This window comes from Suricata suricatta, chromosome 1, assembly GCF_006229205.1.
Source record: "Suricata suricatta isolate VVHF042 chromosome 1, meerkat_22Aug2017_6uvM2_HiC, whole genome shotgun sequence".
NCBI classification, from domain to species: Eukaryota; Metazoa; Chordata; class Mammalia; order Carnivora; family Herpestidae; genus Suricata; species Suricata suricatta.
The window spans coordinates 79,451,347-79,466,071 of NC_043700.1; the positions used below are offsets into that span (position 1 = coordinate 79,451,347).

General features: G+C 38.4%; 1 protein-coding gene across 2 annotated transcripts in view; it reads left to right on the forward strand.

Moving 5' to 3' along the window:
- Positions 1–14,725, forward strand: part of INPP4B (inositol polyphosphate-4-phosphatase type II B) — a 411,625-nt gene that overhangs the window by 317,365 nt on the left and 79,535 nt on the right. For both annotated transcript variants that reach the window (XM_029940652.1, XM_029940655.1), the window contains 3 exons: positions 8,240–8,412; positions 9,248–9,371; positions 10,438–10,555. In XM_029940652.1, the coding sequence (XP_029796512.1) occupies positions 8,240–8,412; positions 9,248–9,371; positions 10,438–10,555 (415 nt within the window). The remainder of the gene's footprint in view (positions 1–8,239; positions 8,413–9,247; positions 9,372–10,437; positions 10,556–14,725) is intronic.

The window sequence follows — 14,725 nt, forward strand, 5'->3', positions numbered from 1 at the left end:
ATATAAATTTGGATAAAGAATACATTTCTCATGATGAGCACTGAGTAAATCACTGTATGGTACACCCAAAACTAATACAACACTGTATGTTAACTATACTAGAATTAAAATTTAAAACCTTAATAAAAAAGGTATAAATTTGGAAATTGTCAACATATAAATGGTACCCAAAACCATGAGACTGAAAAGTGTCAACAAAGAATTGAGGGTTCAGAGAAAAGGAAATTAACATACAGATTACCCTGGGGATATTCCAAAGTGAGATAATGAATAAAGATAGGAGATACCAGGAGAGTATGATAACCTGAAATCCCGGGTGAGAAATTCCAGGAGGGAGTGTTCAACATGCCTAATGCTCCCAAAAGCCAAGTGGAATGAGGGGTAAGTGTCTTTGAATTCATCAGGTATAGAAGTCACTGGTGACAATGATGACAATTCACTAGAGTGGATAAGGAGTAAAATGCAAGTGGAGTGGTTAAGAGGAAGAGAAAGCAAAGGAACTGGAGACAGCATGTATAGACAACTTTTTGAGGAGTTTCATCATGAAAGGAAGCAGAGAAAGAAGGTGGAAGCTGTAGAAGGAAGTAGGGTCAAGACGGGGTTGTTTTTTAAAGATGGGAAGATAATGTCCTGTTTATGTGCTGATGGGAATCTCTAGTAACAAAGGAAATACTGATGATCTAGTGGAAAGGGGAGAAAATTGCTTGAGTGATACTTTTAAGTAGGTGAAAGGAGATGAGATCTGGTGTACAGACAGAGGAGCTGATTGGTCTTAGCTGGGAAACAAACAGTTCATCTTCAGAAACAGGAGAGAAGGAAGAGCATAAGCAACAAATATTGGTAGGTGGGCAGACAATGGATGACATAAAAATTACTTTATGACTGCATTAATTTTTTAAGATTATAGCTAACATTTTGGGGTTTCATAGTATGTGCCAGAAACTTTAAATAATATTGCCTGTATTATTTAATTCTTGTAATACACATAGGAATAATTTTATATATTTAATAAGTGAAGAAGGAGAAAGGTGAATTACTTGTGGACTGTCAAGCCCAGACCAGTGGCAGAGCCTGGCTTCCGACCCCAGTGATCTCCATCGAGAGCCTACTCTCCTGACCACTGTGCTTACACGGCTTCTGTTCTTTCTAGGAAAAAAAAAAACATTAGTGATATTGAGAGATAACTTTTAAAAAATTAATCCTGTAGCCATCCCTTAAAGGTTTACTATGGAATGTTATCTTAGGCAGAAATTAAGAATTGCCACATATTCAAAAATTGCACTTACTTAAAATTATTTAAATTTATCATAACTCTGGTAATGCTCACACCAACAGCAAAACTGAGATGAAGAGATTCATATTTCCCATGTGGGAACATTGGGACATATGATTATTGAATGGAATGGCCTGAGAAGCAGTACTGTTTACATTATGTTTCGTTACTTGCCTACTTTCTCAGCTCTTGCAAGTTAAATCTATTTACGTGAGGCTTTGTTATTTTGTAAAAGAATTTCTATAAATGATGCACTATTTTCCAATGGCCTTGAAGTTTACTAGAAAGCTCCTACACTCACCTGGAGGATAGAAATGCCTCTCCTTTTCCCTTCTCTGGATCATTCTTCAGTCAACCAAGTATCCATTCCTTCCCTCTTCTCAGCCTTAGATACGGCACAAAATTTAAATTACAGGAGCTGTCTGGTCCAGATGGTGATTTCAGGTTGCTCAGTAATCTATGACCTATGCAGCTTATTCTTAAATGTTCAGCGTATTTGTAGGCCAGAGTCCTGAGGTTACAGGTTTTCTTAAGGCCAAAAGATAAACTAAGCCCAATGGATATGGGTGTGTGACTCCTCCAGGTTCATCACAACCCCCATTTCAAAACTTTTGTGCTACAACAAATACAGAGCTTGTTTGATTAATGGATTTAGTTCCTGGAAACTGTCTTAGCAGAATTTACTTAAGGCTTTCAACTCTGTGCTACAAAATGAGAAATTTAACCAGGATCTCAGTTGATGCATTTCCTTCGCTATTTTTCTAAGAGCGAGATTGGAAAGTTTTATGACACTGTGTTCTCAGGCTGGCAGGATTTAAACAAACAAAGTTCCCTTGACACAAGAAAAGGTTGCCTTTGTTCTTCTAGCAGCTTGTTTCAAGTTGAGCACTACGCTTTTTTCTAATACATCTGGAAGGTGCCGAGATCAGTCGCTTACCTTGGATCACAGCTCAGTGGACACTATGATGGTTACGTTTTAAGTTTCGTGTCTGTCCTTTGTGTGAATACCCCTGGGGCCTTTAGACCACTTGGGAGACTCTCTGTGCGGCTTTTCCCTCAGGGTTACCATAAACCCTGCGTCCATTTGCCCTGCCTGATACCCATTATTTTTAGATTTGACCTTACTTCTTAGCTTTTGGCTCCCTGCTCACACATACTCCGTCCCTTCCTGTTTCCCTCCCCACCCCTACTTACCTCTTTCCCTATCCCTGTTATGATGACAGCCCACTAAGTTTTTTTTTATTGCTTTTCCCTTCCTCCCATAGCTTCAGGCTCAACACTTATTTCCACTGTACTCCTGCCTTGCCCAAGCCTCTCGGTAATGTCAGCCCCTCCTCTCCTCCCTTCCAATCTCCACATGGTGCCTTCAATCAGTTTATGGCATCTGTCTACGGGAGTTGACATCACCAAACCATTCACTTCTCCCAGACTGTTCCTACAAAGCTTTGCTTTATGAGTGTTCACTACCCGCAGGTCATGCAGGTTCCCTGAACTCCCTGCACACAAGACTTCCTTCAAGTGTTCAGCAAACAACACAACCATGAATAAATATGATCTTCTCACCAAAGATAAACTGTGTTGCCTCTAAACTCTTAATTCTTCTAAACTTGTTTTTTCATGGTCCCAATTTTTATAGCACTTATCAGACTCTCTTTTATGACAGGTATTACTTTGCACCTTTTACTTACTATTCCTTGTATATTTTATTCCCTCGAGAGTAGGGGTCATGAGTTATAAATATAAGTGTCACTCATAGGACCTTACTTCCAAAAGGTTCTATCTGTCTAGCAAATGACTCTGTTTCTTATGATGGCAGTGAAGAAAGGAGGGAAAGTGAAAAAAGGAAGGCAGGTTAGCATTTGTTAAAGTGATATCAATATGGATTGATTTTTTTGGTTCCTGGACCAGAGCCAAGAGATAGATGATAAAGATAGACAAAGGCTTAGGAAGGCTCAGAGGATGTTCCAAATGGTTGGGGAAGATATTCTAGGTAACTAGGCCTCAGCAGGTGCTTTTCCTTTCCTGATTATCCATCCATTACTGGATTAGCCTATATCCTGGAATATGTCCATATATTTGGAGGCTTCATGTGGGTAGGTGTCCAGGATCTATGACCAAAGTTGGCCACATATATTATACTCATACAAAGAAGTTTAGCTATAAAGTGTCTGGAGAGGAAGCCTTTGGTTGACTCCTCCAAGTTATGATGGTCACATTGTAGAATTGTGCCTGAAAGAGGTCCTTCACTCAGAGGGGCACAAAGGTAGCTATAACTGGGGTGACGTAGGGCAGAGTTCCATCAAAAGCAACAAGGACTCTGAGCAGGGATCATGAAATCCCCCCCACCCCCTAACTATAAACCCAACATTGATCCTGTACTACCTGAGTTCAAGCACAATATAAAAACCCTGTTGGCTAGGAGTTTGATCTCTGTTCTCACAACCTTGGGATTTTATCACCCTCCTTAGAGGCTATTCTAATTGCTTAGCTTCGCAGTTCATCATCTTCTGAACTGAGGTGAATCCTAAAAGCTGGGCTCATTTCTTCTCTTATCTCTTTGCATAAAGTTTAATGGGCGTGCAATCTTTTAGCTTTTCTTTTCTTCTATGTCTGAAAAGTTGTGATAACAAAAATAACAATGGCAACAAGCTTGTGTGAAGTTAATTGTTTTAAATGAGCAAAGAAGACCAAGTACCTGAGAAGAAAATGGCTCAGAAATTGGAAAGAAAGCATTATGCTCTGCTACAGTTGGTTGGTATTTGGCTCTTTTATTTTCCTCCTGAGTAACATAAGAGCCATTGAGCTCAGAGGACGTGAACATCCTGTACAGGAAATAGATGGCGTATGGAGGAGGTGAGGGGGGCACCTGGCAGTCGTTCTTTGAATCCTTCACTGAGTGTCACTTGAATATGTTATAGAAGCAAGGAAAAAGCTGGGAAACAGGCTCTGCTTGGATGGCTTCCAGTACACTTCACAAAGCTCAGGAAAAACTCAGCTAAGCCACATGCATTTTATGTTTTCCTGAGGAAAGACTCTGCTTGTTGGTCTCAGGGTTAAGGAGTTTCAGCAAGTTTTTTACAGAGACACTAAAACATTCTCTTTCTATTTTCCTGTCACTGAAAGGAGCCCAGGGGATAGAACTGAGGATATGGGCACTTAAGTGCCTGCTGAGCCAGTTAGCTCCCAGAGAGGAGTTGGTGCAGTGACTACAGAGTGGTGAGCCCCTAGCTACCTAGCTTCATTGGGTGTATCGTGTGTGTGTGTGTGTGTGTGTGTGTGTGTGAGTGAGTGTGTTGTATAAAATCTTAGTTGAAATTTGAAGAAATTAAACGCAGAAGAGTGGATGTGTGCATTTCAGGACTTCTTATTTTGACTAGATAGTGCAGAATGAACAACCTATTAATCTCTGACAGAACATGGCTTTCTCAAGAGAACAAAATAAGCACCATGTAAATTGTGAAGTACAGAGAGGCAGGAAGGTGAGGGGAAATGACAGTGATCTTAAGACTGTCCAGAGCTGTAGCTTTTTCCTTTTCCCAAAAATATTTTCTAAGAGAAAAGTAAAGCATTTGCTGTTCCTTTGTGAGAATGATTTGGAATGCTCATTGGAGCAAAAACGCCGTTTATGAACTGACTCTGGCCTTTCTTTGGCCTGTCGTACACCATTGTGATTATTTGAGAACCTGAGGTTTACAGTGAGTGAATATTAACAGGGAACAAAACCTCTAGTCATTGCAATTTGCATTTGCCAGTGCAGTTTTTCCTTTATCTGGTGAACTTAAATTATTTCTTTTCCAGAAAACAAAATATAATTTTAGCTTTCTCACTCATGCTTTTCTCTTAGAAGCTTGCTACTGTACTCTTTAAGCCATTCTAACAAGCCTTCCTCACAAACTTGAATTTTTCTTATTTATAATTAATGTTTTATTATACTGTCATTTTATTTAAATATAAACTATAAAACAAATATATAATTATAGTAAATGGAGACACTGGACTATTGTTTGCATGCTCCTAGGTTTGATATTATCAGTGTATATTTTTTCAATGTTTTTAGTTTTATTCTATTAAGACTAGAAATCACACTCCTTTTTTTTATCATATGATTGCAATTTATGAGTAAGAATCAACTGGCTAAGTAAATGTGAGGAAGGGCTTAGAAGTGAGTAAGGAATTTATCCCGGTGCTGATGAAGAAATTTGCAAAGAAAGATCTTCAAGAAAAACAAAGAGCTATATTTAAATTTTAGCTGTCACTTACTGTCTTTTAAGAGAAGTAAGTGTACCCTTAAGTTAATTTTCCATTTTTTAATGAGGAAGAGCATATCACACCCTTGACCAAGTTATTGACCACTTCACACAAGAGAGCATGATGCAAGGTGCCTAAACCACTACCAGGCTATGTATAAAGCGTATGCGTCAGGTGTGAATGGAGTAGTGACATAGTTCTACTTCTGCCTAATAAGGCAGCGCCACCTACTGCCCACAAGCTTTATTTTGTGTTTGAGATTCTTGAGTAGAAGCTCATCTCTAGGACTTGAGCACAAAACAAAATCATTTTGCCCTCTCTTATCTTTTAAGATGGAAATATACATCAATTTATTGAAATATTTGGTCTTCCTAGTGTATATATGTATGTATCAGTCTAAATATTCATTTTGAGAATAATAAGAGGGTGGGAGAGAATGGAAGATAAAGAATGTAAATATGAAAAACAACCCAGGAATAAGGAGCATCCCTTTTTGATGTCTGCTGATGTGTCTTTTATTCTGAAAATAAGTCTGATGCACAGTCACATGCCCTTTTACAAGTACTAATGACCTAAAAGTCACTATTAGCCAATGCTTCTCTAAAATGAACCATTGCAGGGCGCCTGGGTGGCTCAGTCGGTTAAGCATCCAACTTCGGCTTAGGTCATGATCTCACAGTTCGTGAGTTCGAGCCCCGCATCGGGCTCTGTGCTGACAGCTCAGACGCTGGAGCCTGCTTTGGATTCCATGTCTCCTTCTCTCTCTACCCCTCCCCCACTGACGCTCTGACTCTGTCACTCAAAAATAAACAAAGCGTTAAAAAAATTTTTTTAAAGAATCATTGTTCATATTTCAACCAAGGCTGCTCACAGGTGAGACCTTCATTAAATGATTACAGATTTAATAGGCCTTCATTGGATTCCCCTTCTCAAGTGTTTTTATGTTCTGATCATAACACTTAATTCTACAATATTTTTAATAATAACTTATAATGTTTCTAATACATTATACATTATAGCATTTACATTAAGTATTAACAAGAGCACATCTTTTTATTAAGTGGGGGTCACTAATTATTCTTTCAACCATTTTGGTTTATTTCAGCTAGTGTATTACAACACAACATAAGATAACTAGTGACAGTAGATATGGCACAATGGTGATTACGACTCTGTTTATCATTCTCTAGAACTCTTCCAAGGCCTTAACTGGTTATTGACTGCTTACATCATTCATGGTGAAGTCTACCCTTCCGTGCTAAAAAGATCATAGCATTTCAGATCCAGATTTATAATGAATTTTTCTGTTTACATATATTTCTATTAGATATCATTGTCATGCTACTATTAACTTATTTATATGTTAAAGGAATGTCACACAATCTGGAATGCATAGTTTTTGATATTTATCAGGGCCTTGATTTCCAAATAAACTAAAATATGATATAACTTATTTCTATATCATGTGCCAATGTCGTAATTATATAATTGAAACATTTGGTACCTGGACAAACATGGTACCGAAAAGCACAGATGGTTTCAGTTTTGTATCCTGATTTGAAGAAAACCTATTTGAATTGTCAAAAACTTGATTTTTTCATTATTGTCTATATCTGTTAAAACTTTTGTCATATTTAATGTAATTGCACTCATCCAGTTAAAACCGGTTGAACACCATGTTAGATTCTGTGCTAGGCTCAGTGATTAAAATATAAATTTTTTACTGCCACTGAGATCCCTTTCTTTTATAGCAAACAGTGTGTGGATAGTTCTAGAACATTAAAAACAAAGAACTGTGGGCATAAAGGGAAGTAATCTCCACCCAAACTTCTGTAAATGGGAGGTGGGGTGAGGGAAAATCCACACTTCCTGGAAGACAAAAATCCTAAATTAAATCTGCAGAGAAGGGAAAGTATTTGTCAGGAAGACAGGTAGGGGGAGTGTGCTCCAGGACTGGAGATTGGATTTGCAAACACACTGAAATGAAAGAGCACAGCAGGTTTGGGAAAATCCACATTGTTCAGTTCACCTGGGACTCAAGACTGTGAGTGAGGATATTCTAAGAGGTGAGACTGGACAAGTAGGCAGAGATCAGATAATGGAGGGTCTTTTGTGCTTTTGGACTTTATTCTGAAGGCTTTAATGTTCTTAAAATGTTTAAAGTAGAACCATGAGGGAGGGAGTGATGGGATGGAATTCAGACTGATTAGAAAGTCCCCTCCAGGGACACTGTTGAGAAAGGGTTCAAATAGGGTGTGACCAGAGGGAGAGGGAGGTGACTGATCCAGAAAAGATTGAGAAATGATGAAGGCAGAGGGCAAGGAGCAAGTGAATGTCTAGTGGGTTATTACAGTGGTAGAACTAATTCAATGTACCAACAAATGTGAAAACTATAGAAAAAGAAGTCCAGGAAAACTTGTTTCCAGCGTAGAAAGAGATTGGTGGCCCTATCCACTAGGATCCAGGCAGTGCAGACAAGTTGAGCAGGATGGTGAGGAGTTCTACTGTAAATATATTCAGTATACCCAGCAGAAAGATCCAACATGTGGCTGGTCATTGACATCTGGAGTTCAGAGGAGAGATTTGTATCAGCGCTCTTCTAGTCATTGTGAATCCTTAATGATTTGTGTAACTTGACTGAAGAATAATAAGTTGGTTCCATCCTCCAAGACCTTCACCTTTCCTGCTCTTCTTGCACCCGCTCCCCCCCCCCCACAGAGGACTGGTACGAGCAGTTGTACCCCCTGATCCTCAGCCTGAAGGACTGCATGGGGGAAGTGGTGAACCGAGCCAAGCAGTCCTTGACATTCGTGCTCCTTCAGGAACTTGCGTACAGCTTGCCGCAGTGCTTGATGCTGACTCTGAGAAGGGACATCGTTTTCAGCCAGGCGGTAGGTGCCTCTTTTCGTTGTGAGCACAGTGCAGTGCTCGGTGGCTAAATATTATCAGTAGAGGTCTTTCTATTGGTAGTTTCTTTTTTAAAGGGATTCTTTACTTGAATTTTTGGCGTGAGGTTTTCTTTTCTTGATAAATATGAACGGAATGGAAACAGCTTATGAGATCTTAAGCATTTATTTCTGCAAAGAGGTGGCCAAGTCTCTGGAATTTACATCCTGTTTCATGGTGCAGAGAGTCCGTGAGGAACAGGTTGCCCATCCTGTCATGGTATTATGCCCGGGGGTCTCCACACCGTTCAGGGTAGAAGGAAGGGGTGGTTGCCTTCCACAGCAGGTGACGAGTGGGACTGGCAAAAGGGATCTGTTTGCAACCTCCCATTTATACAGCTCCCTAAGAAACCCCAAAACAAGGCCTCATAATGATCTCTTTTTGTTTGTTTGCTTATAAGTTTTCAGGGCAGTAATGCTTAAAGAAGGGTTTGACAGGACCACTTCCTTTGCGTACCCCCAGCCCTATCTCATGACCCCAAGGCTGGTCTCCATTACAGTGGCTGTCCTAGGGCCCTTTCTTCTTCCTTCCCCCTCCACACCTACAACTGAGTTTTGTAGGGGAAAGGAGACGAGGCTTCTCTTTCTAAACCTTCCAGGCAAAGGGAATATCTTAACCTAACTGTCTACCCAACTGTCTGTGTCTCCCACTATTTCATGGATGTTTCACATACTTGAAAATTTTTAATTAAATCTGTGATGCCTCAAAAATCTTAAATATTTTTCAATTAAAGTTTGCTGACCCCAGTCAATTTCTTCAATGACCTTTTTATTTTTTTAGCTTGCTGGATTGGTTTGTGGTTTTATCATCAAACTGCATACAAGTTTGCATGAGCCCGGGTTCCTACAGCAGCTCCACACAGTGGGGTTGATAGTGCAATATGAAGGCCTGCTCAGTACATATAGTGAGTATTTCTTTGGTACATGCTAAAATCGTATTCTTGTTCATAAGGACAGTTGATCCAGAGGTTCTGTGGTTAAACTTAAAAATGAGAAATAAGCCTTTATGACATCAGGCATTACAGAAATAATGTAACTTTCAGTTCTGTGCATTCATTCACCTTGTAACTGTACTCTTATCCTCATTATGTTTTGAAAATGGAATTATAGATTATTTCATAGTGGAGTCCTGAACAGCCATCTGGCTTTTTTAATATAAAAGGCTCTTTGCCAACAGAGTTTCAATGGCTGGATTTTAAAGTCCCAAATTTCTACTGTCTGGAACTGCACTATTCAATACATAGCCTGGTGGGGCTGTGGAGCCCTTGAAATGTGTCTAGTCCAAATCGATATGTACTAGACACGCACATCAGATTTCCAAACTAGTAAAAATGAGTTTTATATTAATAATTAATAATTTTATATTGATTTATAACTAAAAGATATTTGGGGTATATTGGGCTAGAGTAAAATATAGTATTAATATTAATTTCATCTTTGTAAATTTTACTCTTTTAAAAACATGACTATCAGGAAATTTAAGGTTATATATGTGGCCTGCATTATATTTGGATTGGATAGTGTTGATCCGGCATCTAAATTAATTTCCTCCTTCTTAGGCTTTATTTGATAGTGTGCTGAGAAATAAAGCTAGTTTGAGCCTGGGTCAGTGGTCTGTAATTCAGCCATCTCTATTATTTCTAGAAAACCAAATATCATTCCTGCCAATGGAAAGAGATCTCCATGACTCTTTGTTTCATTAAGGAGTTAAAACTTCCCTATAGCCTTCCAGCAAATGTACACATTCTTCTTTCCATCAAAGGTACTTGGACTGCTGGAGTCCACTGAAATGGTGTTTATTTCACTGGTGAAAGCATTCAGCCTCTGAGGAAAAGTGTTTAGAATATAGTCGCTGCATTCAGAAACTCATTCACTGAAATGCTAGAACAAATCCCAGCAGGAAGGTGTAGTACCGAATGACATTTTCTTCAAGTAGTATGTTTGTAACAGTGCCCCTTCTCCCTTGTGTAGGTGATGAAATCGGAATGCTAGAGGACATGGCGGTTGGCATTTCAGATTTGAAGAAAGTTGCATTTAAAATAATTGAAGCCAAGTCCAATGACGTCTTGCCAGTTATAACAGGAAGGCGGTAAGTGGTGCCCATTTCCTTGAGACCAAGCTTTGTGAGATATTTGTCTTAACTCCTGACAGAGGAGCCGAGGAGAATTAAGATTTGGTTTGGAAAATTTTCTTTTGTTTCTTTTTTCCTTTTTTGTGTGAAATAAGTTAGGTGATATAACAGGGGAAGATCTTGAAAAACTCCCAGAAGTCTCATGAATGTTTAAAAATTGTCCGGTGGCGAGGTGAGCCTGGTAATGTTCCCCCATGAAGTATGAGGGATTCAGAAGAATAGCAGGGATCAGAAGAGCATTTTTCTCTTTATTACTATCTATTCCAAAGCTCTGGATGTTTTTACTTTTGCTGGAATCATTTGGTTAATAGTGTCATAATTCCTGAAATGACTTTATATTAAATTCTGTTAAAAGCAGCAACATTTTAGAAAGGATCTATTTCTGTGTCAGGGGCATGTACCACTATTTTTCTTAATTATTTTTGACAATTCACTCACAGACTCAAATTTCCGAGAACGGTTTTAAATAAATAGCTTTGAAGGTCAGTGTATGATGGGCAAAATATCAGAAATCGTCAAGAAAAATGATGGTGTGTAGAATAGACCTCCAACAGAAAAATTATATCCTTTGGTAAATCATTTCAGTCGGAAGCCCACCAGATTGTAACCATTTGGGAATTAGCTCTTTTAAATGCTGCATGAGGATATTTAAAATTTGAACCATTCTTAGATCACAATGAAAAATATGAATGTACTAAAGAGAAGGCCCTTTTCATACTGGAGAGAGGTGGAGTGGAAAGTAAGGAGAAAAATTCAAACTGAACTTGCTTTCTTGGGCACCTGCGTGGCTCAGTCAGTTAAGCACCTGACTCTCGACCTGAACTCAGGTCATGATCTTATGGTTCGTAAGTTCAAACCCTGCATCAGGCTCTGTACTGATGGTGTAGAACCTGCTTGAGATTCTGCCCCTCCTTCTTTCTGCTCCTTTCCACTTGTATGTTCTCTCTCTTTCTCTCTCAATATAAGTAAACATAAAAAAATTAACTAACCTTGTTTTCTTGTCTATAGCCAACATAAAATAGTTATTTTAAACTTTGTATGAAAGGTGCTCAGAGACACATGGCTGAATGGAAGGTGGCTATTTCTTATACATAAAGAAAAAATATCCTCATAAAACGAAATATTTCATCTGTGAAGTCATGCTTAATTTTCCATGCATTGGAAGAAAGAAGAATAAAATCATTCATGCACACACCTGGAAAATAGTACCAGGGGCTCCTGGGTGGCTCAGTCAGTTAAGCGTTCGGCTTCAGCTCATTCATGATCTCACCGTTGGTGGGTTCAAGCCCCACGTCAGGCTCTGTGCTGACAGAGCCTGGAGCCTGTTTCAGATTCTGTATCTCCCTCTCTCTCTGACTCTCCCATGCTCGTGCTGTTTCTCTCTGTCTCTAAAAAAAAAAAAAAAAAAAAAAGAGGAAAATAGTACCACTCTATATTACTATGGAGATTATTATCAAAAGTGGGGAAACTGATACTTTTATCACAATTAACATGAGAAGCTTACCAGGACATTTGGTGTAAGCAGAGTATAGACGCTTTTTCTGAGGGAATGTGCAGGCTGCACCTAAATTCAAAAGTTATGAGACAGATGTTAGTGGAACTCTTGGAACAGCAAAGTGAGCAACTTGGCAAATCCTCTCTCCAAACAGTAACACTGCAATTGTCTAGAATGACAATTCCTCTAGTCCTTGAGACTAAGGAAATAAATCAGATGTGCACACAAACTCACAAGTACTTATTGGTGAAAAACTAGCGGACATTCGTTAAGACCATTGGCGTCTGTCGGCCATCTTGCCTGGAGTTGCTCCCATTCAAGCCAGCTGGGCAGCTGGGTCAGCACAGTTCGACTGCTTGACACAGTCCAAGAAGACCAGCAGTTTCACTACCAGAGGGGGCTGACTTGATTTGGGCTGGAGAGCAGAAAAAAGCATACTCCTGAAAAGTTGTTGGGCACAGTGGTGATGCAGATAAAAATGTCATTCACAATAGCATCAAAAAAATAATCACACCGGACCAAATTTAACAAAGGACTCTAAGAATTGTACACAGGACATGCAAAATCGTGCTTAGAGAAATTAATAAGATCCAATAAACAGAAAAGACAGTCCATGTTCCCAGATTAGGATACTCGGCATTGTTTATGTGGCAATTCTTCACGAATTGGTCTATAGATACAGTTCAGTTGCTGTCTAAATCCCACTAGTATTTGTGCAGAAATTGGCAAGCTAAACCTAAAATTTGTATGGAAATACAAAGGACCCAGGATTCCAAAAACAATTTTATGAAAGAAAGACAAAGAAATACTTATATTTTCTGATTTCAAAACTTAATATGAAATCACAGTAATCAAGACTGTGGTATTGGAATAAGTATCCACATCTAGATCAATGGAACAGAATTTAGAGCCCAGATACAAACTTTTCGATTGACTTTTGACAAAAGAGCCAAGCCATTCAATGAAGAATGGAGGGTCTTTAAAAAGTTTGCCGTGGCAATTGGTTACCCATATGCATGAAAAATAATTTAGGACCTTAATTTATACCACACCCCAAAGTTAACTCATAAAGGATCATAGGTCTAAATGTAAGAGCTAAAACTATTTGTAAAACTCTTTGAGAAAATATTTGTAAGTTGGGTTCCGGAGAGAGTTCTTAGATAGGACCCACAATTGTAGATTCATAAAATAAATAATTTGATAGAATTTAATCAAAATTATAAACTTTTAAGGATCAAAAATGTCATTAAGTAAATGAAAAATAAGCCACAGATTGGGAGGCAGTATATGCAAATCATATATCTGTTAAAAGACTTCTATTCAAAATATATAAAGAAATCTTACAACTGAATAATTATGAGAAAAAAATCCTGATTTAAAAATGAGAAACAATTTGAATAGATTCTTTGCCAGATAAGATATGTGAGTAGCTTATATGCATATGGAAACATATTCAACATCATTAGTCATTACGAGAATGCAAATTAAAACCATTTCATACATAGTAGAAATCATCATAACCAAAAAGTCAGACAGTGACAAGTGTTCACGAGGATGTGGGAAACCTGGAATGCTTACATGTTGCTGGTGGGCATATAAAGTGGTGCTGCCACTTTGGAAACAGTCTGGCAATTTCTCAAAAAGTTAAACCTAAAGTTACTATATGACTCTTAGATATATACCCAAGAGAAAATGAAAGCATGTGTCCACACAACAGCTAATGCATGAATTGATAGCAACACTTTTCATAATAGTCCAAATCGTGAAGTAATCCAAGTATCCATTAACTTGTGAGTACATAGACAAAATGTGGTATATCTGTACAATAGCATGCTATAAAAAGGAGTAAAAAGGAACAAACTACTGATATATGTACGCTACAACATAATGACTTCAAAGTTATCATGCTAAATGAAAAATGCTAGACATAAAAGACTATATATTACATGACTCTGTTTATATGAAATATGTAAAAAAGTAAAATCTGCAGAGGCAGAAATAGATCAGTGGTTTCCTGGGACTGGCAGTGGGATTGGGGTTTGAATGCAAACGGTCACGAGGGATTTGTTTAAGGTGATGGAGATGTTCTGAAACTGGAGTATAGTCAGGACTGTGCAGCTCCAAACATTTGCTTAAACTTTGAATTCTGCACTTAAAATGCATGAGTTTATGTCAATTATTTGAATCAAGCTGACAAAAAGTTATCATAAAATATTATAGAATGTTTCACCTTCAGTGCACCTTTACACATGGACTAACTCATTAATACCTCTCATATTCTTGAAAGACTTGATATAAATAAACATCAGCCCTCTGTTAGCCAGGCTATTGTAAAGGGCACGTAGAGCATTTTTAAAAAGAAAAATAATGTAGCCATTCATCTGAGGCCAGTGCTAACATCCCTGCTTGCCAGATTGATGGTATGCCCTGGTCCTCTGGTTTGAAGCTCAAGTAAGAAACAAGTCTCAGAGTCAGTCATCCAGAATATGTGTCAATATTGTTACACTGGAAAACTCAATATATTCTCACAAAGAGAGTCACTAATTGTCCTGTGCTTCTTTTCCCAATGCATGTATTATGATCCCAGCACTACATACAGTTCCAGAAACACATGGGTTTTCATAAATTCTGAG